The sequence below is a fragment of the Ranitomeya variabilis genome, chromosome 2 (assembly GCF_051348905.1).
Source record: "Ranitomeya variabilis isolate aRanVar5 chromosome 2, aRanVar5.hap1, whole genome shotgun sequence".
NCBI lineage: Eukaryota > Metazoa > Chordata > Amphibia > Anura > Dendrobatidae > Ranitomeya > Ranitomeya variabilis.
Window position 1 is genome coordinate 1,080,963,164 of NC_135233.1, and position 27,878 is coordinate 1,080,991,041.

At 43.1% G+C, this 27,878-nt stretch overlaps 1 protein-coding gene across 3 annotated transcripts in view; it reads right to left on the minus strand.

The window, feature by feature from the left end:
* The window catches only part of LOC143808730 (cytochrome P450 2K4-like), a 162,426-nt gene extending 135,709 nt beyond the window's left edge, over window positions 1-26,717 (minus strand). The window contains exons 1-4 of one of the 3 annotated variants that reach the window (XM_077291673.1): window positions 26,578-26,671; window positions 26,166-26,272; window positions 25,986-26,041; window positions 56-271 (exon numbers count right to left, since the gene is read on the minus strand). In XM_077291673.1, coding sequence (XP_077147788.1) covers window positions 56-229 — 174 coding nt within the window. In that variant the 5' untranslated portion in view covers window positions 230-271; window positions 25,986-26,041; window positions 26,166-26,272; window positions 26,578-26,671. Of the gene's footprint in view, window positions 1-55; window positions 272-25,985; window positions 26,042-26,165; window positions 26,273-26,577 lie in introns of all 3 variants that reach the window. The other 2 variants (XM_077291674.1, XM_077291672.1) reach the window with 2 other exon arrangements.
* Between the last annotated feature and the right edge of the window lie 1,161 nt (window positions 26,718-27,878).

The following is a 27,878-nucleotide window of genomic DNA, read 5'->3' on the forward strand; positions in this document are numbered from 1 at the left end:
ACAAATCCCCTAGTTACCTCTTTAGCTGAGTCATGTAAAATAGATTGTGACTTACCTTTAATAAAGTTTGATGAAGCCCGTTTAAGAACACAATATGCAGATTTCCAATCAGTGGCAGTTTTCTGGGTCCCGGAGGAAATTTTTTGTTCCTATTATTCATCCAGTTGTATAAATAATGTATGATATAGAGAGTGAATAATGTTACTAACATGATAGCTATGACCTCCATTTGTAACGCCGGATCTGGACGACTTTACTCAGGATTTGAAATCTAAAAGGATTATAAATTAAGGACTGTAAATAATCTTTATTTAATAATAATCTTTATTTTTAATAATAACCTTTATTTTTTGAATAGCGCTGAAATATTCTGCAGCACTTTACAGTTTTGCACACATTATCATCGCAGTTCCCGATGGGGCTCACAATCTAAATTCCCTATCAGTATGTCTTTGGAATGTGGGAGGAAACTGGAGTACCCGGAGGAAACCCACGCAAACACAGGGAGAACATGCAAACTCCTTGTAGATGTTGTCCTTGGTGGGATTAGAACCCAGGACTCCAGCGCTTCAGTGCTAACCACTGAGCCACCATGCTGCCCATTAAAAGAGGTCTAAGTTTGAGCCATTAGTAAACATTTTGAAATCTGTTTTGAGATAAAGCGAGTAAACACTGATGCCAAAGGTTGGATTCAGCTAGAAATATCATAGCGTGGTGATAATGGAATTGTATAAGATTAGATATGGCTGCTTTTTTACACAAAAATATGCCACCCATGCCCACTGGTTGAGGTTGGTATTACAGATCAATCAAAATAAAATTGCTGTAAAAGTGATATTCAAACTGAAAATTCTACTGATATGCACTGCCAAAATAGTGAAGGAGTTTAAGGGATTATCCAACATGAAACAAAAAATGACAGATGCAAGTGACTGGTAAAAAAATTCAAAATTCTGTAGACTTACGTTCTCTATCTGCCATAGCTTCCACAAAAAAAATATTTTTGTTCTCCATGCACATAACAATGCACCATTTCAACTTTTCAAATCAACCGGAGAAAGACCTGAATGGTCAAAATGTTGATTTGTTATGTGCGTTGAGTAATAAAGGAAGTTTTTTATCTTTTCTACCCTTAGTGCTGTCAATCCATTTTTGGTTAGGGACTATAGATATGGATTAGCGGATTCTGGTTGTTTTTGTGGATTGTGCTGCTTACAATTGAGAGTGCGCTTTGGATATTTTTTGTTTTTTATGTGTTGGTTATCTAGTGGCTAAGGTTATGTTACCATGATGAGTATTTAGTCGGTTTTTTATGTTGTCGATTTTCTGCAATGTTTATGCACCTATTGTTAGGGCTAGCGGAATGCACCGAGTAAATAGAGATGTTTTTATTGATATTGGTGCGTTCGCAGCCCGGGGTCCACCGTGCAGGAGTACCTGCTGCTAGCAAATGGCGGCACTATATGGCGGTATGGACTAACTCAGTTAATTCGCCGAGTAGCCGTGAAAGCAAAGTACTGTGCCCTGTTAGACTTCACAGAGGCACAGGCTAACTGCCCAAACAGAGAGCAGTCAGTGGTCACGCATGCACACAAAACTCCTCGCTGGAGGTGCCAGCATTCTAGGGGCTTATTTCAGCCAGGTTCCTGAATACATACAAACACAAACTGCTCGCCGGAGGTGACAGCATTCTAGGGGCTTATTTCAGCCGGGTCCCCGAACACACTCTCACATGACCACACTGGCACAAAGCATATAACAAAGAACAATACTAGCGCATGGCCGTGCGGCCATGCGAGCCTTAAATAGTTGCAGCATGTACAGGACCTTCCTAGAAGGACCAATGAGAGGTTGCCACAGAGCGTGAGCACCCACAGGACCTTCCTGAAGGACCAATGGCCTCGGCTGCAGTATCTGATCATGTGACCCTCGAACTCCACTGAGATCTTACCCTGGGCATGCTCAGAATGACAAAAGCAGGACTTAGTCCCAGAAGCATCTGCTCACCACTGCCCAGCACTGACTTCAATGGCAGAAGCAGGAAAAGCAGCAGGAGAAAAATGGGAGACCGCAGCGGAGATGGCCCGAGATTCCCCCTGTGCAGAGGCGGGAACTCGACCCCTAACATTATCCCCCCTCCTAGGGCCCCCCTCCTTGGGCCTAGCTACGTTCGAAGGCAGCAATGAGCTGCGGAGCCCGAATGTGCTCAGCAGGCTCCCATGACCTATCCTCAGGACCGTAACCCTTCCAGTCCACCAAATAAACATTTTTGCCACGAACCACCTTGCACCCCAAAATAGCGTTCACCTCGTAATCATCCGTAGACGAACCCGATGTCCCGGCAGATGACTCAGAAAACCAGGACATGTATACAGGCTTAAGGAGGGACGCATGAAAGGTGTCGGTGATATCTAGGGGTGGACGAAGGGCTAGACTGTAGATGACAGGATTAACCTGTTTGAGGACCTTGAAGGGACCCAAGTAGCGAGGAGCAAACTTAGTGGACTCAACACGCAGCCTGATGTTACGAGCGGAGAGCCACACTAAGTCGCCAGGAGCAAAGGTCGGGGTAGGGCGCCGATGTGCATCGGCGGAGGACCTCATTCTCTCCTTGGAGGCCCGGATGGCATCCTGAGTGCGGTCCCAAATGTCTCGTGCCTCCACTGCCCAGTCTGCCACCCTGAAGTCAGCAGAGGACACGGGCATAGGCACAGGAACCCGCGGATGCTGGCCGTAATTAAGGAGGAAAGGAGTCTGACCGGTGGAGTCGGCTACAGCATTGTTAAGGGCAAACTCTGCCCACGGTAACAAGGATGCCCAGTCATCCTGCCTGGCAGAAACAAAATGTCATAAATAAGTGACCAGAGTCTAATTGGCTCTATCAACCAACCCATTCATCTCGGGATGATAAGCCGAGGAGAAATTTAACTCAATACTGAGTAGATGACAAAGCTCCCTCCAGAATCAAGACGCAAACTGGGGACTCCGGTCACAGACAATCTTGTCCGGCATACCGTGTAAGCAAAATATATGCTTGATGAACAAGGCTGCCAGAGCCCGTGCAGAAGGTAACCGTGGAAGAGGCACCAAATGAACCATTTTGGAAAAATGGTCGGTGATCACCCAGATAATGGTGCAACTACGAGACTTGGGAAAGCCCACCACAAAGTCCATCCTGACCATCTCCCAGGGCCTGTCTGCCACCAGCAGAGGGTAAAGCAACCCAGCTGGCCGTTGCCGAGGGGACTTGTTCTTGGCGGAAGAGACACATGCCCAAACATAGTCTGCGACATCACGAGCCATACGCGGCCACCAGTATGTCCTCGCCAGTAACTCAGATGCCCTTTTGGAACCAAAATGTCCACCCACCCTGGACGAGTGTGCCCAAGAGAAAACCTCCGGTCGCAAACTGGATGGTACAAAAGTCTTGCCCGGAGGCACAGACTCTAGCGAAACTGGGGCCACAGTTCTCAGGATCTCGGTGGGGACTATAAGCCGAGGCTCCTCTTCCTCCTTCACAGATGTCACAACGGAGCGAGAGAGAGCGTCGGCATGAATGTTCTTCTCCCCAGAAAGAAAATGGAGGGTGAAATGAAACCAGGAGAAGAACAAGGACCATCTGGCCTGGCGAGAATTTAACTGCTGGGCTGTCTGCAGGTACACCAATTTTTTATGATCTGTGAAGACTTGGCAGGGAAAACGAGCTCCCTCCAAGAGATGTCTCCACTCCGAGAAAGCCAACTTCATGGCTAGCAACTCCCTATCCCAGATGGAATAATTCCTCTCTGCGGGTGAGAAGGTCTTAAGAAGCAAGGATGCTTCCGACCTTGAGCATCCTTTTGGATGCTCCTGCACCAACAGATGAGGCATCCACCTCCATGATAAATGGCTTATCTACATTGGGGCGATGTAGGATGGGAGCGCTAGCGAAGTGTGACTTTATGGAAATAAAGGCCTTGGAGACCTCCTCAGACCACAATTTGGCATTTGCCCCCTTCTTGGTGAGGGCAATCAAGGGAGCTACCAAAGTTGAGAAGTGCAGAATGAACTAGCGATAATAATTAATGAACCCCATAAAGCGCTGCACCACTTTAAGAGAATGGGGTTCCTGCCAGTCCATCACCGCCTGTAGTTTGGCAGGATCCATAGCCAATCCCTGGGCGGAGATGATATAGCCTAGGAAAGGTAAGGACTCCTGCTCGAACATACACTTCTCCTACTTGGCATAGAGGGAGTTTGCCCGTAGGAGGTCAAAGACTTTGCAAACATCTCTCCGGTGGGAGTCAATATCTGGAGAGTAGATGGGAATATCATCCAGATAGACAACGACCGAGGTGGAGAGCATATCTCAGAAGATGTCATTCACAAAGTCTTGGAAAGCGACTGGGGCATTACAGAGCCTGAAGGGTATCACCACATATTCATAGTTCCCATCCCTGGTGTTAAAAGCCGTCTTCCATTCGTCCCCCTCACGGATGCGAATCAGGTTGTAAGCACCCCACAGATCTAGTTTAGTAAACACCCTTGCTCCCCGAAGCCTATCGAAGAGCTCAGATATGAAGGGCAAAGGATACTTATTCTTAACGGTGATGGCGTTAAGACCCCTGTAGTCTATGCATGGACGCAGTTCCCCATTCTTCTTCTGCACGAAGAAGAACCCAGCCCCAGCAGGAGACACTGACTTCCTGATGAACCCTGTTGCTAGATTCTCTTGAATGTAATGAGACATTGCCTCTGTCTCCGGGAGAGATAGCGGATAAACTCGACCCCGGGGAAGCTCAGCACCAGGCAAGAGATCAATAGGACAGTCATAGGGGCGATGGGGCGGAAGGGTCTCCGCCGCCTTTTTGGAGAACACGTCTGCATAAAACCAATATTGCTTGGGGAGAGAGGATAGATCTGCGGTACCTCTGTAGTAGCAACCTGAATGCACTCCCTCTGACACCTACCCCCACAAGATTCACCCCATTCCAGAATTCTGCCTGAGGACCACTCGATATGAGGAGAGTGGTATCGTAGCCAAGGTATCCCCAACAGGACCTCATCAATTCCCTCAGGAATGACAAGCAGAGATATAATCTCCTGATGGGATGGTGACATGGACAGAGTAAAAGGGATGGTCTGGTGTGTTATCTGTGAGGGTAGTGTCGACCCATTCACCACTCATACTGTTACTGGTTGAGCTAGAATAACCAGGGGGATTGCGTGACGTTGGGCGAAGGCAGAAGACATAAAATTGCCCTCCGCCCCAGAATCCATGCAGAGCTCTACCGAGTGGGAGGATGAGCCTATAATAATTGTCCCCTTAAAGGACAATTTGGAGGCAAACGTCACCGTGTCTAGTGTACCTCCACCTACTACCACTAGACACTGACGTTTCCTCGACCGCTGGGTACATCTGGTGGCAAGATGTCCTGACTGCTGGCAAACATGACAGACCTTGAGTGCACAAGCGGTCCAGGACTTAGATCCCACTCGTGACACTTCCATGGCCTCATGTCACTCAGGAACCAGGACCAAAGATTCCAGAGGTTTGGCGAAGGTGGGAGCCAGCCGAAACTTCTGCCTACACTGGGCTCGCTCTAACCTCCACTCGTTAAAACAGAGGTCAATTCGAGTAGAGACAGTTATTAACTCCTCCAGTGTGGCAGGAATCTCCCTAGTGGCCAGAGTGTCCTTAACGTGATCAGCCAGGCCCCTCCAAAATATGGGGATAAGGGCTTTATCCGACCTCTCCAGCTCAGAGGCTAAAGTACGAAAGCGGACGGCAAAATGGCTGACCAAGGACTCACCCTGAGTTAATGCCAGCAGTTGGAGCGCCGTGTCATGGGTGACTTGAGGTCCTAAAAAGACCTGTTTCAGAGTGCTCAGGAACAGCGGAGCACTCTGCACCACATGATCGCCACGCTCCCACAGCGGCGTAGCCCATTCCAACGCCCTGTCCGACAAGAGAGACACAATAAATCCCACCTTAGCCCGCTCTGTGGGAAAGCGTGCAGCCAGGAGCTCAAGGTGAATTGAGCACTGACTCACGAATGCCCTACAAGATTTGCTATCTCCAGAAAATTTTTCTGGCAGCGTGAGGAGAGATAATGTCAGAACAGGGGTGGCAGTGGACAAGGTTGCTGCAGCCACGCTAGCAGCCTGTACAGAAACTGCGGTAACATCCACAGCTGAGGTTGAGCTCTCGAGAGCTGCCAACCTACCCTCCAACTGCTGGATATACTGCAAGGATTGCTGAATGTCCGCCATTTACTAGCCAGACCCTGGCGCTAGTATTATGTTAGGGCTAGCGGAACGCACCGAGTAAATAGAGATGTTTTTATTGATATTGGTGCTTTCGCAGCCCGGGGTCAACCATGCAGGAGTACCTGCTGCTAGCAAACGGCGGCACTATATGGCGGTATGGACTAACTCAGTTAATTCACCGAGTAGCCGTTAAAGCAAAGCACTGCACTGCACCCTGTGTTAGGGGTTGAGATCCCGCCTGCACAGAGGGAATCTCGAGCCATCTCCGCTGCGGTTTCCCACCCTTCTCCAGCCGCAGTGGAGACTGCTCAGCGGAGACGTCGGTCCCAGCGTCTTGCTCAGTCTGACTCTGTCCAAAGGGTTACTGCAGCTTTTCCAGCTTCTGCCATTAAAGCCAGTACTGGGCAGCGGCGAGCAGACGCTTCTGGGACTAAGTCCTGCTTTTCTCGTTCTGAACATGCCCAGAGTAAGATCTCTCAGTGGAGATCGAGGGTCACATGTTCAGATACTGCAGCCAAATCTATTGGTCCTTCTAGGAAGGTCCTGTAGGTGTGCAGGCTCTGTAGCAGCCTCTCATTGGTCCTTCTAGGAAGCTGCAGCTATTTAAGGCTCGCATGGCCATGCGCTAGCATTGAATCAGTTTTGTGCATGCGCCAGTGTGGTCACATTTATGTGTGTGTTCAGGGACTCGGCTGAAATAAGCCCCTAGAATACCGGCTTCTCCGGTGAGGAGATTGTATGTGTGTGTGACCACAGACTGCCTTCAGCTCGGCAGTTAGCTGTGAACTCCTGTGGGGTTAACAGGGCACAGCATCTTGTTTCCGTGCGACTCTGTGAAGTAACAGAGGTCGCTTAAACCGCCATATAGTGCTGTCATTTGCTAGCAGCAGGTTCCTCCTGCACGGTGGACCCCGGGCTGTGAACGCACCAATAATAACATCTATATTTACTCAGTGCGTTCCGCTAGCCCTAACACCCTGTTAGACTTCACAGAGGCACAGGCTAACTGCCCAAACAGAGAGCAGTCAGTGGTCACGCATGCACACAAAACTCCACAAAACAGAAGCAGGAAAAGCAGCATTAACTATTTGTACAGAGTCAGACTGAGCGAGGGACCGACGTCTCCGCTAGACTCCACTGCGGCAGGAGAAGAATGGGAGACCGCAGCGGAGATTGACCGAGATTCCCCCTGTGCAGAGGCGGGAACTCGACCTCTAACACCTATCATGTAAATTAGATTACTTGTGTGATTTGTATTGCGTTTTAGAATTAATTTTTTAACATCCATTTTTATTGCATTTTCTTGTCCCTTTTTGTTCTGTCGTGTTTTAAAGGAAATGCGTATGCCGCCTTACTTTTTTGCTATTTTCTGCTAAATTACTTTACTGCATTTTTCATATCTTACTTTGCAATTTTGAGATAAACTTGTAAAAGTTATTTATTTGCGTTCCTCCATATTATTTGCACAAAGGGTTAAAAGGCCCGGGTTATCTGAAAGTGTATATTTCAAACACAACACATTCTAGGGTTATGCAGGTCTTTTGCAATGTAATCTGAGGGCATCATGATGTAGGGGCCGAGATACTGATTTCTGTTATGTGTCACTTATTAGGCTGTGTGTTTCAATACAATGAGTGTTTCATCAGCAGGAAATTATGACTGCTAGACTAGCTGCTTTCATGTCTTCAAATGCAATTCTGCCACCTGCCCTGATTTGCAGCTTTCGCTCAATATATAATGCACAAAGAAAGCTGCTAATCAGGAGGAGAGGGTTGGGCAGGGATAGCTCTCTGAGCTCTGCTACATCGAAAAACTCTTAGGGTATGTGTCCACGTTCAGGAAACGCTGCGTTTTTGACGCAGCGCTGAGCCGCAGCGTCAAAAACGCAGCGTCCAGATGTTACAGCATAGTGGAGGGGATGTAATGAAATCCCGACTCCACTATGCGTTAAAAAACGCATGCGTTTTTGCCGCGAAAACGCACATGCGGTGCGTTTTTTCAAAACGCAGCATGTTGCTACTATGAGCAAAACACGCAGGAACACCGCAGGTGACCTGCCAGTGACCTCAGGGGCATTTTTATGCAAGTAAAATCCTGACCAAAGCCTGAAGCAAACCTGAACGTGGACACATACCCAAAGGGTATGTGTCCACGTTCAGGATTGCATCAGGATTTGGTCAGGATTTTTCATCAGTATTTGTAAGCCAAAACCAAGAGTAGAACAATTAGAGGAAAAGTATAACAGAAACATATGCACCACTTCTGCATTTATCACCCACTCCTGGTTTTGGATTACAAATACTGATGAAAAATCCTGACCAAATCCTGATGCAATCCTGAACGTGGACACATAGGGTATGTTTCCACGTTCAGGATTGCATCAGTCTTTGGTCAGGATTTTATGCAAGTAAAATCCTGACCAAAACTGCACCTGAGGTCACTGGCAGGTCACCTGCGGTGTGCCTGCGTGTTTTGCTCATAGTAGCAACATGCAGCGTTTTGAAAAAACGCACAACGCATGCGTTTTCGCGGCAAAAACGCATGCGTTTTTAAACGCATAGTGGAGTCTGGATTTCATAAAATCCCATCCACTATGCTGTAACATCTGGACGCTGCGTTTTTGACGCAGCAGAAAAACGCAGCGTCAAAAACGCAGCGTTTCCTGAACGTGGAAACATACCCATACCCTTATTGTATCACAACTGCTGCACACAGTAAACTAAGTGAGACATCACTGGAATTAGGGTCTCTTTTCCTGCATTACTCTGCTCTCAGATGAGGCAACAACAACCTGGTGAGAGATTCCCTTTAAAATAAACCTGCTTTGTTTTTTTTATGCTTTCTGTTGTTTGGCTTTGATAAAACTTTATTGATACAGATGTGTGTGAATTTCATATGTGGGTAAATGCATTAAATCACATGTGCTTTTTTTCCCCTGTGATTTTTTTCCTCATTTGATGCAAGTCTATGGGGAATATCTGCACATAAAACCCAGCGTACCCGCAAGAGAAATCGACACCTTGCGGATTTGAAAAATGCACTGCAGGTCAGATAATACTGCATGAAGAAAGACACAGTGGGCATGAGACTTCTACAAATTCCATCCACTTTAACAGGAACTTTAACCCCTTTCTGCCATTGGACGTATTATTCCGTCCATGTGGGGTGGGCCAGCACGATCGGCCGCACTCACGGGGGGAGCGCGGCCGATCGCGGCCGGGTGTCAGCTGCCTATCGCAGCTGACATCCGGCACTATGTGCCAGGAGCGGTCACGGACCGCCTCCGGCACTTTAACCCCCGGCACACCGCGATCAAACATGATCGCGGTGTGCCGGCGGTACAGGGAAGCATCGCGCAGGGAGGGGGCTCCCTGGGTGCTTCCCTGAGACCCCCGGAGCAACGCGATGTGATCGCGTTGCTGCGAGGGTCTCCTACCTCCTATCCCTGCAGGCCCCGGATCCAAAATGGCTGCGGGGCTGCATCCGGGTCCTGCAGGGATTACTTCCGGGTGCCGTGCAGGTGCTTGTAAGCCTGCACGGCTGTAAGTGAGATCGGTGATCTGACAGAGTGCTGTGCACACTGTCAGATCACCGATCTGTAATGTCCCCCTCTGGGACAAAGTAAAAAAGTAAAAAAAAAAATCCCACATGTGTAAAAAAAAAAAAATAATAATAATTCCTAAATAAATAAAAAAATATATATATATTATTCCCATAAATACATTCCTTTATCTAAATAAAAAAAATCAAACAATAAAAGTACACATATTTAGTATCGCCGCATCCGTAACGACCCCACCTATAAAACTATATCACTAGTTAACCCCTTCAGTGAACACCGTAAAAAAAAAAAAAACGAGGCAAAAAACAACGCTTTATTCTCATACCGCCAAGCAAAAAGTAGAATAACACGCGATCAAAAAGACAGATATAAATAAACATGGTACCACTGCAAATGTAATCTTGTCCCGCAAAAAACGAGCCGCCATATAGCATTATCAGCGAAAAATTAAAAAAGTTATAGTCCTCAGAATAAAGCGATGCCAAAATAATTATTTTTTCTATAAAATAGTTTTTATCGTATAAAAGCGCCAAAACATAAAAAAAAATGATAGAAATGAGGTATCGCTGTAATCGTACTGACCTGAAGAATAAAACTGCTTTATCAATTTTACCAAATGCAGAACGGTATAAACGCCTCCCCCAAAAGAAATTCATGAATAGCTGGTTTTTGGTCACTCTGCCTCACATAAATCGGAATAAAAAGCGATCAAAAAATCTCCCGTGCCCGAGCTTGTTACCAATAAAAACATCAACTCGTTCCGCAAAAAACAAGACCTCACATGACTCTGTCAACTCAAATATGGAAAAATTATAGCTCTCAAAATGTGGTAACGCAAAAAATATTTTTTGCAATAAAAAGCTTCTTTCAGTGTGTGACAGCTGCCAATCATAAAAATCCGCTAAAAAACCCGCTATAAAAGTTAATCAAACCCCCCTTCATCACCCCCTTAGTTAGGGAAAAATTAAAAAAATTAAAAAATGTATTTATTTCCATTTTACCATTAGGGCTAGGGTTAGGGCTAGGGCTAGGGTTAGAGCTAGGGTTAGGGCTAGGGTTAGGGCTAGGGTTAGGGTTAGGGTTAGGGTTGGGGCTAGGGTTAGGGCTAGGGTTGGGGCTAGGGTTAGGGCTAGGGTTGGGGCTAGGGTTAGTGTTGGGGCTAGGGTTGGGCCTAAGGTTAGGTTGGGGCTAGGGTTAGGGTTGGGGTTAGGGTTAGGGCTAGGGTTAGGGTTAAGGCTACAGTTAAGGTTGGGGCTAAAGTTAGGGTTAGGGTTGGGGCTAAAGTTAGGGTTAGGGTTTGGATTACATCTACGGTTGAGAATAGGGTTGGGGTTAGGGTTAGGGGTGTGTCTGGGTTAGAGGTGTGGCTAGGGTTACCGTTGGGATTAGGGTTAGGGGTGTGTTTGGATTAGGGTTTCAGTTATAATTGGGGGGTTTCCACTGTTCAGGCACATCAGGGGCTCTCCAAACGCGACATGGCGTCCGATCTCAATTTCAGCCAATTCTGCGTTGAAAAAGTAAAACAGTGCTCCTTCCCTTCCGAGCTCTCCCGTGCGCCCAAACAGGGGTTTACCCCAACATATGGGGTATCAGCGTACTCGGAACACATTGGAGAACAACTTTTGGTGTCCAATTTCTCCTGTTACCCTTGGGAAAATACAAAACTGGGGGCTAAAAAATAATTTTTGTGGAAAAATTTTTATTTTTTTTATTTGCATGGCTCTGCATTATAATCTGTAGTGAAACAATTGGGGCTTCAAAGCTCTCACAACACATCTAGATGAGTTCCTTAGGGGGTCTGCTTTCCAAAATGGTGTCACTTGTGGGGGGTTTCTACTGTTTAGGTACATTAGGGCCTCTGCAAACGCAATGTGACGCCTGCAGACCATTCCATCTAAGTCTGCATTCCAAATGGCGCTCCTTCCATTCCGAGCCCTCCCATGCGCCCAAACGGTGGTTCCCCTCCACATATGGGGTACCAGCGTACTCAAGACAAATTGGAAAACAACTTTTGGGGTCCAATTTCTCCTGTTACCCTTGGGAAAATACAAAACTGGGGGCTAAAAAATAATTTTGGGGGGAATTTTTTTTTTTTATTATTTTGACGGCTATGCGTTATAAACTGTAGTGAAACACTTGAGGGTTAAAAACTCTCACAACACATCTAGATGAGTTGCTTATGGGGTCTACTTTCCAAAATGGTGTCACTTGTGTTTTTTTTTTACTGTTTAGGTACATTAGGGCTCTGCAAACGCAATGTGACACCTGCAGACTATTCCATCTAAGTCTGCATTCAAAATGGCGCTCCATCCCTTCCGAGCCCTCCCATGCGCCCAACCAGTGGTTCCCCCCCACATATGGGGTATCAGCGTACTCAGGACAAATTGGACAACAACTTTTGTGGTCCAATTTCTCCTGTTACCCTCGGGAAAATACAAAACTGGGGGCTAAAAAATAATTTTTGTGGGAAAAAATGTTTGTTTTATTTTTACGGCTCTGCATTATAAACTTCTGTGAAGCAGTTGGTGGGCCAAAGTGCTCACTACACCTCTAGATAAGTTCCTTAGGGGGTCTACTTTCCAAAATGGTGTCACTTGTGGGGGGTTTCAATGTTTAGGCACATCAGTGGCTCTCCAAACGCAACCTGGCGTCCCATCTCAATTCCTGTCAATTTTGCAGTGAAAAGTCAAACGGCGCTCCTTCCCTTCCGAGCTCTCCCATGCGCCCAAACAGTGGTTTATCCCCACATATGGGGTATCAGCATACTCAGGACAAATTGTACAACAAGTTTTGGGGTCCAATTTCTTCTCTTACCCTTGGGAAAATAAAAAATTGGGGGCGAAAAGATCATTTTTGTGAAAAAATATGATTTTTTATTTTTACGGTTCTGCATTATAAACTTCTGTGAAGCACTTGGTGGGTCAAAGTGCTCACCACACCTCTAGATAAGCTCCTTAGGGGGTCTACTTTCCAAAATGGTGTCACTTGTGGGGGGTTTCAATGTTTAGGCACATCAGGGGCTCTCCAAACGCAACATGGCGTCCCATCTCAATTCCAGTCAATTTTGCATTGAAAAGTCAAATGGCGCTCCTTCGCTTCCGAGCTCTGTCATGCGCCCAAACAGTGGTTTACCCCCACATATGGGGTATCGGCGTACTCAGGACAAATTGTACAACATCTTTTGGGGTCCATTTTCTCCTGTTACCCTTGGTAAAATAAAACAAATTGGAGCTGAAGTAAATTTTGTGTGAAAAAAAAGTTAAATGCTCATTTTTATTTAAACATTCCAAAAATTCCTGTGAAACACCTTAAGGGTTAATAAACTTCTTGAATGAGGTTTTGAGCACCTTGAGGGGTGCAGTTTTAGAATGGTGTCACACTTGGGTATTTTCTATCATATAGATTCCTCAAAATGACTTCAAATGAGACGTGGTCCCTAAAAAAAATGGTGTTGTGAAAATGAGAAATTGCTGGTCAAATTTTAACCCTTATAACTCCCTAACTAAAAAAAAATTTGGTTCCAAAATTGTGCTGATGTAAAGTAGACATATGGGAAATGTTACTTATTAAGTATTTTGTGTGACATATCACTGTGATTTAATTGCATAAAAATTCAAAGTTGCAAAATTGCAAAATTTTCTAAATTTTCGCCAAATTTCTGTTTTTTTCACAAATAAACACAGGTAATATCAAATAAATTTTACCACTATCATGAAGTACAATATGTCGCGAGAAAATACCGGGATCCGTTGAAGCGTTCCAGAGTTATAACCTCATAAAGGGACAGTGGTCAGAATTGTAAAAATTGGCCCGGTCATTAACGTGCAAACCACCCTTGGGGGTGAAGGGGTTAAGACACTGTTTTCTTTGATCAGCAAAAATAAAAAAAATCACCAAAAACTCATTGTGGGAACATAACTCTTTCCTCATGCACAGGTATTGCAGGTATCCATGGTTACGACAACTGATATAGTGATAGTTAGTTAGGTGCTAGTGGTCATAACCATGGATATCTAAGGCCTGCACATAAGGAAAGAGATATAGCAAATCAGAAAAACTATGCTACATTTCTAATTGGAGATATTTGCTATTATTATTATTATTATTATTATTATTATAATTACACCTACTACATACTGGGATAAGATCTTGGAGATGGAAATACCCCTTTAAAGCAAACCTGTCAGCAGGATTTTGCTCAGTAAACTACACTGTCAGGTTGGTACTGTTCTGCTGATTAATATGATACCTTGCGTGATGATATTCTCATGCTCCGGGGCGGCCTTTGTGGGTGGGGCTGTGGGCATCCTGTGTAGGTTGGGCTGTTTGTGTAAGGGGGTTGTATGAATGGTGATGCATATTCCCTTTACACATCCCAGTTAACCCCTTTACCCCCAAGGGTGGTTTGCACGTTAATGACCAGGCCAATTTTTACAATTCTGACCACTGTCCCTTTATGAGGTTATAACTCTGGAACGCTTCAATGGATCCTGGTGATTCTGACATTGTTTTCTCGAGACATATTGTACTTCACAACAGTGGTAAAATTTATTTGATATTACCTGTATTTATTTGTGAAAAAAATGGAAATTTGGCAAAAATTTTGAAAATTTTGCAATTTTCCAAATTTGAATTTTTATGCAATTAAATCACAGAGATATGTCACACAAAATACTTAATAAGTAACATTTTCCACATGTCTACTTTACAACAGCACAATTTTGGAACCAACATTTTTTTTTGTTAGGGAGTTATAAGGGTTAAAGTTGACCAGCAATTTCTCATTTTTACAGCACCATTTTTTTTAGGAAAACTATATGTGATATTTGCGCTAAATGCACCTATATGAAGCCATAAATAGTTAAAATACTGGGGAATGTCATAAACTAGGTTCCTCATACAGGACCAGGATTAACAAGATGTATTTACCTTAATATCAAAGAGAAGGAGATCTGTGTCCAGTGCTGGCATGCGGAAAGGTCCTTCACTCATGTGCTGAAAGGTTGGTGTCTGAAGCCTTCTCTGAATCTCTGTTCCAAAAATATCCAATGTGTTGCAGAGCAAATAGTAGTATAGGAGACGCTGTCCCGGCTGGTGACTAGCGTACTCCCCCAGAGCTTGGTAACTGCTGTGCACAGGCAGTGGTGGCTGCGTGTATAGAGCTGAAGCCGACAAGGTGCAGGACCTTGTGTGATGTCACAGTCACGTGATGTGTACACGTGACCAGCTACAAAGCTGCGGAGCTACGGAGCTACAAATAGCACACAGGACCAACTAATCCTACGCGTTTCAGAGTCGCTGACTTCTTCATCAGGGATGGTGCTGTGTGCAGGATGTGTGCTTTATATAGCGTGCCGCCATTTTTTAATTTTTTTTTATAATTTATTATTTGCTCATTGGATAAAAGCAAACAGTTCTATCTCCGTATTTAGACCGTGGGGTGCCAAAGTATTTAGTTCAAATATGTACCTCATTTCTTCTCTTGACATTTGGTGAATAAAGTTGCCACCCCTCCAGTCTTTTTTCACTATTTTCAGTCCAGTGACTAAAATGTCCTCAAGTGAACCCCCGTGATATTTGGCAAAATGTTGAGATAAAGGGTGTTCCGAGAATTTTTTACTAATGTTACACAAATGTTCTCTAATCCTTACATACATAGGGCGAATAGTGCGGCCTATGTATAATTTCTTGCAAGGGCACATAATGCTGTAGATAACTCCTTTAGTGGAGCAGGTGATGAAATCTTTAATATTAATTACTGTTGACTGATTGGAGATGGAGATTTGTTTCTTTGTGCCTAATTTCTTACATGATAAGCATTTTTTGCATGGGAAGAAGCCATTGGGGCGTTTTGATAAAAAATGATGATTTTTTTCTTCTTTCTCCAGAGGTCTACATATCGTTGGGGCAATTAGATTCCCCAAATTTTTTGCCCTTTTGAAGACGAATTTTGGACGCACTGGTAGTAACTCCCCAATTATCTTATCCTCTTTGAGTATGTTCCAATGTTTATTTACAATCTTGTTCAGCAGTCCACTTTTAGAATTATATTGCATTATAATTGGAATCTGGTAATCTCCCCATTTTTCTACATTCATTTTTTCTGACTTCTTTTCTGTCTGCATCAGGAGCCTTTCCCTCGGATGTTCTCCAACCTGTTCCTTAGTTTCTAACAGGAATTTTTTGTCATATCCTTTAATTACAAATTTCTCCACCAAGAGGTTTGCTTCCTTGTTATAGTCGTCCAGTCTAGAGCAATTTCTATGTGCCCTGATGAATTGGCTCTTTGGAACATTGAGAAGCCAACTGGGAAGATGACAACTGTCCAAGGCTATATAGTTTCCAGAATCAGTGGGTTTGTGATATATTTGAGTATGTATTTTGTTGCTGTCAATAAAAATTTGTAAGTCTAAAAAATTTCTTTCTTTATTATTTATAACTGACGTGAATTTTAAAAAATAATTATTTATGTTTAAGTGTTGGATAAAATCATTTAGTAAAATGGGGCCCCCAGACCAAATAAAAATAATATCGTCAATGAACCTCTGCCATAGGACCAGGTTCGACCGTAGCTCACCCCCGCTGAAGATGGTTTCTTCTTCCCACCTTCCTACGTAAAGGTTGGCATAACTAGGGGCGAACCTGGTACCCATGGCAGTACCCCATTCCTGGAAGTAGTAGTCCGCCCCGAATTTAAAATACTTGTGAGTGAGTATAAAATCGATACAGTCTAGAATAAAAAGATTCTGATCCCTGGGTGTCTGGCTATTCTTTGACATAAAATATTCAACTGCTTCACATCCCTTTTTGTGCTCAATCACAGTGTAGAGGGAAGTTATATCTAAAGTCCCAATGATATAGTGTTCTTCCCATTGTATCTTCTGCAAAATATTTAAAATGTGTGCACTATCCTTCAAATAGGATGGAAGGAGGGGACACAGTCTCTGTAGGTAGCAATCCACAAATTTAGAAAGGTTAGATGTGAGCCCTCCTATGGCGGAGATGATCGGACTGCCTGGTGGATGCAGCGGATCTTTGTGGACCTTAGGTAAATAATAAAAATATGGAGCCCGGGGATGCATGTTATTTACAAAATCAAGTTCATTCTTATTTAAAAATCCCTTTTGGAAACCTGTTTGTATCAAGCTTTGCATTTCTTTTAGATAGTTAGCTGATGGGTCCATGGTTAGTTTTTTATAGGTGCGATTGTCACACAACAGCCGTAGAGATTCTTTATCATAATCGGGAGTGTTAAGTATAACTATATTAGCCATTTTTTTTAGGGACCACTTCTCATTTGAAGTCATGTTTAGGGGTCTATATGATAGAAAATAACCAAGTGTGACACCATAAGAAAAACTGCACCCCTCAAGGTGCTCACAACCACATTCAAGAAGTTTATTAATTCTTCAGGTGTTTCACAGGAATTTTTAGAATGTTTAAATAAAAATGAGCATTTAACTTTTTTCACAAAAAATTTATTTAGCTCCAATTTGTTTTATTTTACCAAGGGTAACAGGAGAAATTGGACCCCAAAAGTTGTTGTACAATTTGTCCTGAGTATGCCGATACCCCATATGTGGGGGTAAACCACTGTTTGGGCACATGGCAGAGCTCGGAAGTGAAGGAGCGCCATTTGACTTTTCAATGCAAAATTGATTGGAATTGAGATGGGATGCCATGTTGCGTTTGGAGAGCCCCTGATGTGCCTATACATTGAAACCCCCCACAAGTGACACCATTTTGGAAATTAGACCCCCTAAGGAACTTATCTAGATGTGTGGTAAGCACCCACCAAGTGCTTCACAGAAGTTTATAATGCAGAGCCGTAAAAATAAAAAATCATATTTTTTCACAAAAATTATTTTTTGCCCCAATTTTTTTATTTTCCCAAGGGTAAGAGAAGAAATTGGACCACAAAACTTGTTGTACAATTTGTCCTGAGTACGCTGATACCCCATATGTGGGGGTAAACCACTGTTTGGGCGCATGGCAGAGCTCGGAAGGGAAGGAGCATCATTTGACTTTTCAATGCAAAATTGATTGGAATTTAGATGGGACGCCATGTTGCGTTTGGAGAGCCCCTGATGTGTCTAAACATTGAAACCCCCCACAAGTGACACCATTTTTAAAGTATACCCCCAAAGAAACTCATCTAGATGTGTTGTGAGAGCTTTTCTCCCCCAAGTGTTTCACTACAGTTTATAACGCAGAGCCGTGAAAATAAAAAAAAAAATTCCCACAAAAATTATTTTTTAGCCCCCAGTTTTGTATTTTCCCAAGGGTAACAGGAGAAATTGGACCCCAAAAGTTGTTGTCCAATTTATCCCATATGTGGGGGAACCACCGTTTGGGTGCATGGGAGAGCTTGGAAGGGAAGGAGCGCCATTTGGAATGCAGACTTAGATGGATTGGTCTGCAGGCATCACGTTGCATTTGCAGAGCCCCTCATGTAACTAAGCAGTAGAAGCTCCCCACAAGTGACCCTATATTGGAAACTAGACCCCCCAAGGAACTTATCTAGATGTGTTGTGAGAACTTTGAACCCCCAAGTGTTTCACTACAGTTTATAACGCAGAGCTGTGAAAATAGAAAATCTTTTTTTTTCCACGAAAATTATTTTTTAGCTCTGTTTTGTATTTTCCCAAGGGTAACAGGAGAAATTGGACTCCAAAAGTTGTTGTCCAATGTGTCCTGAGTACGCTGATACCCGATATGTTGGGGTAAATGGGGTAAACTCCTGTTTGGGCGCACGGGAGAGCTCGGAAGGGAATGAGCACTGTTTTACTTTTTCAACGCAGAATTGGCTGGAATTGAGATCGGACGCCATGTCGCATTTGGAGAGCCTCTGATGTGCCTAACAGTGGAAACCCCAAATTATTACTGAAACCCTAATCCAAACACACCCCTAACCCTAATCTCAATGGTAACCCTAACCACACACCTAACCCTGACACACCCCTAACCCTAATCCAACCCTTTTCCCAAACGTAAATGTAATCCAAACCCTAACCCTAACTTTAGCCCTAACCCTAACCCTAACTTTAGCCACAACCCTAATCATAATTTTAGCCCCAACCCTAATCCTAACTTTAGCCCCAACCCTAACTGTAGCCCTAACCCTAGCCCTAACCCTAGCCCTAACCCTAGCCCTAATCCTAACCCTAGCCCTAACCCTAGCCCTAACCCTAACCCTAGCCCTAACCCTAATGGGAAAATGGAAATAAATGCATTTTTTATTTTTTATTTTTCTCTAACTAAGGGGGTGATGAAGGGGGTTTGATTTACTATTTATAGTGGGTTTTTTTAGCAGATTTTTATGATTGGCAGCCGTTACACACTAAAAGATGCTTTTTATTGCAAAAAAAATGTTTGCATTACCACATTTTGAGAGCTATAATTTTTCCATATTTTGGTCCACAGGGTCATTTAAGGTCTTGTTTTTTGAGGGACGTGTTGACGTTTTTATTGGTAACATTTTCGGGAACGTGACATTTTTTGATCGCTTTTTATTCTGATTTTTGTGAGGCAGAATGACCAAAAACCAGCTATTCATGAATTTCTTTTGGGGGGGGCGTTTATACCGTTCCGCGTTTGGTAAAATGGATAAAGCAGTTTTATTCTTCGGGTCAGTACAATTACAACGATACCTCATTTAAATGATTTTTTATGTTTTGGCACTTTTATACGATAAAAACTGTTTTATAGAAAAAATAATTATTTTTTCATCGCTTTATTCTGAGGACTATAACTTTTATATTTTTTCACTGATGATGCTGTATGGTGGCTCGATTTTTGCGGGACAAGATGACGTTTTTAGCAGTACCATGTTTATTTATATCGGTCTTTTTGATTGTGTGTTATTCCACTTTTTGTTTGGCGGTAGGATAATAAAGCGTTGTTTTTTGCCTTTTTTTATTACGGTGTTCACTGAAGGGGTTAACTAGTGGGACAGTTTTATAGGTAGGGTCGTTATGGACGCGGCGATGCTAAATATGTGTACTTTTATTGTTTTTTTATTTAGATAAAGGAATGTATTTATTGGAACAATATATATTTTTTAATTATTTATTTAGGTTTTTGTTTTTTTTCACACATGTAATTTTTTTTTTTTTTACTTTGCCCCGGGGGTGACATGACAGTAAAGTGACAGATCGCTGATCTGACACTTTGCTGTGCACTGTGTCAGATCAGCGATCTGACGTGCACAGTAAGGAGGTTTCCCAGTGCCTGCTCTGAGCAGGCGCTGGTAAGCCACCTCCCTGCAGGACCCGGATGCAGCCCCGTGGCCATTTTGGATCTGGGCCTGCAAGGAGGAGGAGGTAACAGACCCTTGCAGCAACGCGATCACATCGCGTTGCTCTGAGGGTCTCAGGGAAGCACGCAGGGAGCCCCCTCCCTGCGCGATGCTTCCCTATACCGTCGGAACACTGCGATCATGTTTGATCACAGTGTGATGGGGGTTAATGTAAATAACTTTTACAAGTTTATTTCAAAATTGCAAAATAAGATAGGAATAATGCACAACATTTTAATTATAATTTTTTGTAGAAAGCACCAAAAAACATTTGTTTTTCCAAATTTCAAACAAAGATATGAAAAACACACAAAGGTATCTAAATCTAGAGTAAACTAGCTGCAGCTACATTTCTTTTCTAACTTTTTCTTTTCAATTTTATTGGTCTTCCAAACAATTGTCACATGTTGTTTTTTCTGAAGAATGTTCTTTACAGATATTTTCCCCAAAAGTGGTACAATATCGCTCAGTTTTCCTCTCTAAATTTCTTGGACAAATGAAACAACGCTTTTGTTTTCTTTCTCCTGGCCCTGGAATATCCTGAAACTGTACGCCACACCATTTCATTGCTTCTATAGTTTGCTTTGGCAAGGATTTCATGTTGCTTCGCTCCATCATGTGAGACATTAAAAGTTCATGGCAAAGGTCCTTCAAGAATAGGCGTCTCCTGTCCTTCCTCCTTGCATGGAATTCTGGATGAGTTTCTGTATAAATAATGAATGAATTGAGGGCTGCTACATCAAGCATATTTTAAAAAAATAACTACAGGCCAACGTCGTTTGTCTCTTGCATGAATTTTCTCCCACCATTTCATCCATTTTGTCTACACGTCCTTTAGTTTTATTGTAATACAGGATGATTTCTGGTTTCAATTTCCGGTCATTGCTGTCAATACTGCAATCAGAATGCATGGTACTGAGTAATATAACGTATTTCTCATTGTTCGCTTTGTAAGATACCAAAGTCGCTTTGTTATTGACTCCAAAGACACTCTCATAAAGTGCTCGCTGTGGATTGTGTGTCATTGCTTGAGGAATTTCTCGGCGGTTTGGCTTCATAGTACCAACAAGGGTAACAGCTTTTTCAAGCAGAAAATTGGCCAGTGCAACATTGGTGAAATAATTGTCTGTGGTAATGTTTCTACCTGAATTGTATATTGGTACAGCAAGTGTTTTCACAATCTCAGACCCTAGATTTTTCTGTACTGGTGCATCAACTTTTTTGCCACAGTAGATAAGCCCATTTATGTCATAATAATTTGCAGAATCACACATCCAGAAGATTTTTATACTTGGCTGGCTTACTGGGCATGTATTGTATGGACTTGCAACGTCCTCTGAAGGGTACAAGTTGCTCATCCACTGTAACATTAGTACTAGGGCTGTAAAGTTTGGTGCAATTTTTTATAAATATGTTCCAGATATAACTGATAGGGGCTAATTTGTCTGTTTAGAAGCTCGCTGCACGAGTTCGCTTATCATCAAACCAAATGTTTATTCTAATGATCCACCCCCGGGCACCTACACCAGCAAGGCTGACTACAAATAAAGTAACTTGAGACACAAACACTGCTGAGTACATGATAAAAATAGCAGGGGCCTAAAAAGCCCCCGTTCCGTAAAGATGTGGTTTTCCACAAAAAAGCATTGCTAAACCAAAATGTCTAACAAAAAAATTATATGAACAACTGGATATTACCGACAACGACATACTTGAGGAATACCTAGAGTTTCAATAATCTAACTAAAGTAATTTTGCAGATAATAGCAAAATAGTAAGCTCCGGGACCAAAAAGACCCCCGATACGCATTCTAGGGTTAAGAAAGGAGCCCAGCCATCCAGAACCAGGGCACTAGCATAGCCCCAGCAACACTAGCATCAGCAGCTTCAGGAATGAAAGCTATAGTGAAAGGACCCGGAAGAGAGATGGGCAGGTTGCTCACCATGGGGCAAATGATAGCATGGGCTGAGGGAACTCCCAAATGTGGAAAATCTGGTCAGGGAGGATGGTGAGATACCGTGTGATATGGTAGGACCCGGTCTCGAGCCGTGTGATTACGAGAGGAGTGAATGGAAAGCTGAAGTGACGTGTAATGTGAAATCTGATGTTAACCAGTTATGGATGTGCTGTGAAGAAGTGAGAGTAAAGTTTTGCTTTTTGAGTTGTACCTGGACTGTGTCTCTGTTTATTCACAAGCGACTGGAGGAGTCCTACAGGAACAGAGGAACGGCCCTGTCGGCGCAGGCAATGGAGAGGCAAGTAAGCTACCAGGGAAACATGATTTTTATGTAAGGGGAGGCCAGGGCACGCAAAGCCCAATAAGCTCAGCCATGACTATGGTCCTGGCTGACCTTTACATGTGCAAACTGTTGACGGTGTTTTATGTAGTGCTCTGCTTACATATGCATGTGTATGGGCTTATGAAAGGTCACTGATCCTTCACTAACCTGTCCCCTATTTTACATACTTACATATTGTGGGGTTACAAAAAACAATTACATTCATTAAAATGGTGGTGGCGGCACATTTGTTGTACCATGATGCATGCCTAATATTCATATATGCATTTATGCTTTAGTCCTATGCTATTGAGGGGAAAAATATACACTGTGTGCAGAATTATTAGGCAAGTTGTATTTTAGAGGATTATTTTTATTATTGATCAACAACTATGTTCTCAATCAACCCAAAAGACTCATAAATATCAAAGCTTAATATTTTTGGAAGTTGGAGTGGGTTTTTTTAGATTTGGCTATCTTAGGAGGATATCTGTTTGTGCAGATAACTATTACTGGGCAGAATTATTAGGCAACTTAATAAAAACCAAATATATTCCCATCTCACTTGTTTATTTTCACCAGGTAAACCAATATCACTGCACAAAATAGAAAAATAAACATTTCTGACATGCAAAAATAAAACCCAAAAAATTAGTGACCAATATAGCCCCCTTTCTTTATGATGACACTCAGCAGCCTCCATCCAGTTGCTTGATCTGTTTACGATCAACATTGCGTGCAGCAGCCACCACAGCCTCCAGACACTGTTCCGAGAGGTGGACTGTTTTCCCTCCCAGTAGATCTCACATTTTATGAGGATCCACAGGTTCTCTATATGGGGTTCAGATCAGGTGAACAAAGGGGCCATGTCATTATTTTTATTTCTTTGAGACCTTTACTGGCCAGCCACGCTGTGGAGTAGTTGGAGGCATGTGATGGAGCATTGTCCTGCATGAAAATCGTGTTTTTCCTTAGCGATACCGACTTCTTTCTGTACCACGGCTTGAAGAAGTTGTCTTCCAGAATCTGACAGTAGGTCTGGGAGTTGAGCTTCACAGCATCCTCAACCCGAAAAGGTCCCACAAGTTCATCTTATAAACTGATGATACCAGCCCATACCAGTACCCCACCTCCACCTTGCAGGCGTCTGAGTCGGAGTGGAGCTCTCTGCCCTTTACTGATCCAGCCTCTGGCCAATCCATCTGGCCCATCAAGAGTCACTCTCATTTGATCAGTCCATAAAACCTTTGAAAAGTCAGTCTTAAGATATTTCTTGGCCCAGTCTTGATGTTTTATCTTATGCTTCTTGTTCAAAGGTGGTCGTTTTTCAGCCTTCCTTACCTTGGCCATGTCCCTGAGTATCGCACACCTTGTGCTTTTTGTTACTCCAGTAACGTTGCATCTCTGAAATATGGCAAAACTGGTGGCAAAAGGTATCTTGGCAGCTTCACCCTTGACTTTCCTCAATTCATGGGCAGTTATTTTGCACCTTTTTTGCCCAACACGCTTCTTGCGACCCTGTTGGCTATTTGCCATGAAATGCTTGATTGTTCGTGATCATGCTTCAAAACTTTGGCAATTTCAAGACTGCTGCTTCCCTCTGCAAGACATCTCACAATTTTGGACTTTTCAGAGCCCGTCAAATCTCTCTTCTGACCCATTTTGCCAAAGGAAAGGAAGTTGCCTAATAATTAATCACACCTTATATAGGGTTTTGATGTCATTAGACAACACCCCTCCTCATTACAGAGATGCACATCACCTGATTTACTTTTTTGGTAGTTGGCCCTCAAGCCTGAACAGCTTGGAGTGTATCATGTGATCAAAATACAACTTGCCTAATAATTCTGCACACAGTGTAGAAATACATAATCAAAATGGCTGCAGGCACAATTTTTTATTTTCTCCAGCAAAATGGCACTGATGCTTGCGCAATAGCATCTATCGAAAAGCAATAGATGCTACTGCGCCGGCACCATTTTGATGAAGATACCCCCCTCCAAGACAGTATACAGCTCTGGCAAAAATTAAGAGACCACTGCACAGTTTTATAAAAATCCGCTTCTCTCTATGTCTGACAGCCATTCCATTCCAGTGTCAATTGAATTCCAACCAGAATACACCTCATTCTACTAAATGTGCTTCTGATTAGGTTATCACCTGAACCAAATCTTATTTAGTGAAGGAAAGTATAGAAAACCCTGCTGTGGTGTTCACAATCCTCTTGCAGTAGGACAAGCTGAATGGCAAAACAAGTGCTAGTAATATCCCAAAAAGTAATAGGAATGAAAAAATAACCTTTAACCATGCCAAAGGAGTTGAAAAGAAAAGTCTTGAGTGAAGAAAAGAGGGGCTCAATTCTGGTTTCACTAGCAGAGCGATACAGTGAGCGTCATGTTGCCTCCTTCTTTAAAATTTCTAAGAGGGCAGTCATTTCAACAACGTCAAGCAGCAGACTTTGGGGACAACAAAGCTACAGACTGGCAGAGGGGGAAAACGAATCTCAACTGACCGGTATGACTGTCATCTTATTCGAATGTCACTCAAACGCAGGATGACATCAAGAGACCTACAAAAGGAATGGCAAATGGCTGCTGGGGTGAAGTGCACAGCAAGAACAGTTAGTAACAGGCTCCTAGAGGCAGGACTCAAGTCATGTAAAGCTACAAAAAGCCTTTCATCAGTGAGAAGCAAAGGAGAGCCAGGCTGAAGTTTGCCAAAGACCATAAGGATTGGACCATAGAGAACTGGAGTAACGTAATCTTTTCTGATGAGTCTAATTTTCAGCTTTGCCCAACACTTGGTCATCTAATGGTTAGATGGAGACCTGGAGAGGCATACAAGCCACAGTGTATTGTACCCACTGGGAAATTTGGTGGCAGATCGGTGATGATCTGGGGATATTTCATGAAGGCTGGAATTGGGCAGGTTGTTCTTTGCGAAGGACGTATGAATCAAGCCGCATACAAGGTTATCCTGGAAAACAGTAGATTCCTTCTGCTCAGGCAATGTTCCCCAACACTGAGGACTAGTTTTTCCAGCTGCACAATGTGCCATGCCACACAGAAAGGTCAATCAAGACCACCACATCAATTCCCTGTCATGGCCAGCCCAATCTCCAGACCTGAACCCCACTGAAAACCTCTGGAATGTAATCAAGGGGAAGATAGATAGTCACAAGCCATCAAACAAAGAAGAACTAACTGCTTACATTTTTGTTGAGGTAGTGAAAACACGGCACTTATCCAAAATAGGATGGGAGGTGCTCAAGTTGGGCATCCAGCCCGAAACAGTCCAAAAATAGAAAAGAACTTGGCACTCAAATGGTATTGTGGCTTGAAAAGACAAATTGTTTATTGTGCATCTATAAAGCAAAAAGGTTAAAGCAAAAAGGTTCAACGTTTTCGGTCCTCATCTGGACCTTCATCAGAACAATTTTACTAATAAAACACAAAAATACAGAAAACGCATATATACGTTAGAATTTAAAAAAATATTCATATGTTGCACATCTCATTTAACATCTACATAGATATAACAAAGAAACGAAAAACATAATGTGTCAGTGAAGAAAGGAACAAAGTGAACTGGGGTAACCTTGCCGATTGTGTTCAGAGTTGAGGCAATACTTGTTCAGCGGAGTATATCCAAGGCTATTGGCGAATAACAGATAAGGAAGTAATTTAAAAAGGAATGTAAACTGGTGAAAGGAAAAATGGAAAAAATGGAAAAATAAGGGAGTGATTATGTATGAGACATATTATGGTAAAATGATACAGGTACTTCAGCATATAAGTGCCACAGAAAGAGAGTTCAAAAAGACCTGGTACAGTCGTAATTTATCAATGTCCTGCCATTTGCAGATCCAATGGTTTTTAGGTTGCCTGGAGGGACGGAATAAATTGCTAATAGCTTGGGAAAAAGGATCTGAAATAGCATCAACAACCACACTGTATGAATTCCCCAGAGTTACACAAGGTTAATAACAAGGTTCTTTAGAAAGTACTAAGGTACCAGAATGCATAATGTTACTTGTAGTAAATGCTGCAGTGTGGCTTAGGGCCTCATTAAACATTATTAGGGATACTTCTCCATGCTACCATGTTGCCGTGTGGGGACGTGGGGATGAAGGAGTTAAATAGCATGAGGGTGTAAAAGGAATGCTAGCGACAGCTCTCAGACATGTTACCTGGATGCTCAGGAATGTCCTGTGTGTGTCAGCGGAGAACGGTATGCGATCGAGGTCGCTGGAGGAGAGCGTTGTGGACCTGGCGTGCTCTTCAGGTTTAAGAAGAGCTAGACGCCTGAAGATTTACTTCCATGTGATCTGGCCGTGTCATCACCATCACATGTTAGCAATTAGCATCACATCTCCCTGTGAGAGGAGGATATGCTGATGCAGGTGAGATCCGGTGTTCAGAGCATGTGCAATAGGTAAAGGGGAGAGAATAACCCTTTGCTAGTCTTGTATGGCAACCAAGAGCGCTGCAGTATGTATTAAAGTTGTGCCTATGTGAATGAGTGTCCCTGGTATAAAATTGTCATTGCAGGTGTTCGCATGCTACAGTACATGAAAGAATACATGACCATGCTATAGTTTATTCAAAGGGGTGGTGCATTTATACTATACCATAAACAATAGAAGGGTGCTCTGTGGTAGATAAAGGAAGGAGTCAACGATTCTAGAAGTGAGAGAAAGACAAAGACAAAATTATTATATTGGCAATAACGGGAAACAGGAAGTTATAAGTTCTTTTTACATTGCGGTATCTTAAATGGCCAAATCAATACACATCCAATTCCTGATACAAGGAGAATTTCAATGTTATACAAGTTCCAAGTTCAAATCATCATGATAACACATCCCTTGAAGATTCATCGCACAAAGCTTGAGGTGTCATATTCCCTATTAAGTCCTCTGGGTTCCAAAGTTTGCAGAGATGTAAAGATCCAATAAGCTTCCCTTCTCTTTAGGATTTTGACTGTTCTGGCCCTTTTTACATGGGTCTATCTGCTCAATCACTTGAAACTTCAATTGTGTAATGTTGTGCCCCATTTTATGAAATGAAAGGGCAGGGGAAGATGATTTCTGTTGCACCTAATGTTTGATTTGTGCTGTGATATCCTATCCCTAATGGTTTGCGTTATTTCCCCCCACATACATAAGGCTACAGGGATATTTTATGACATACATGCCATATGTGGATTCACAAGTAAAAAACCCTTTGATGGGAATGCCCTGGCCCATGTGGGGGTGAAAGATGACATGGCTTTTCTGCATATTGTTGCACTGTAGGCAATTTAAGCAGGGGAAAGTACCCCGTTTCTGGGTCTGTAAGAAAGTCTGTTTAGAAGTATATTGGATCTTATATCTGCCTTCACTAATTTGTCTTTTAAATTGGTGGGGCGGCGGTTGCATGGCATAAAAGGTTGTTGGAATTCACGTATGTTTGTGTAGCTTCAGCTAAGGATATTCCAATGTCTCCTGAT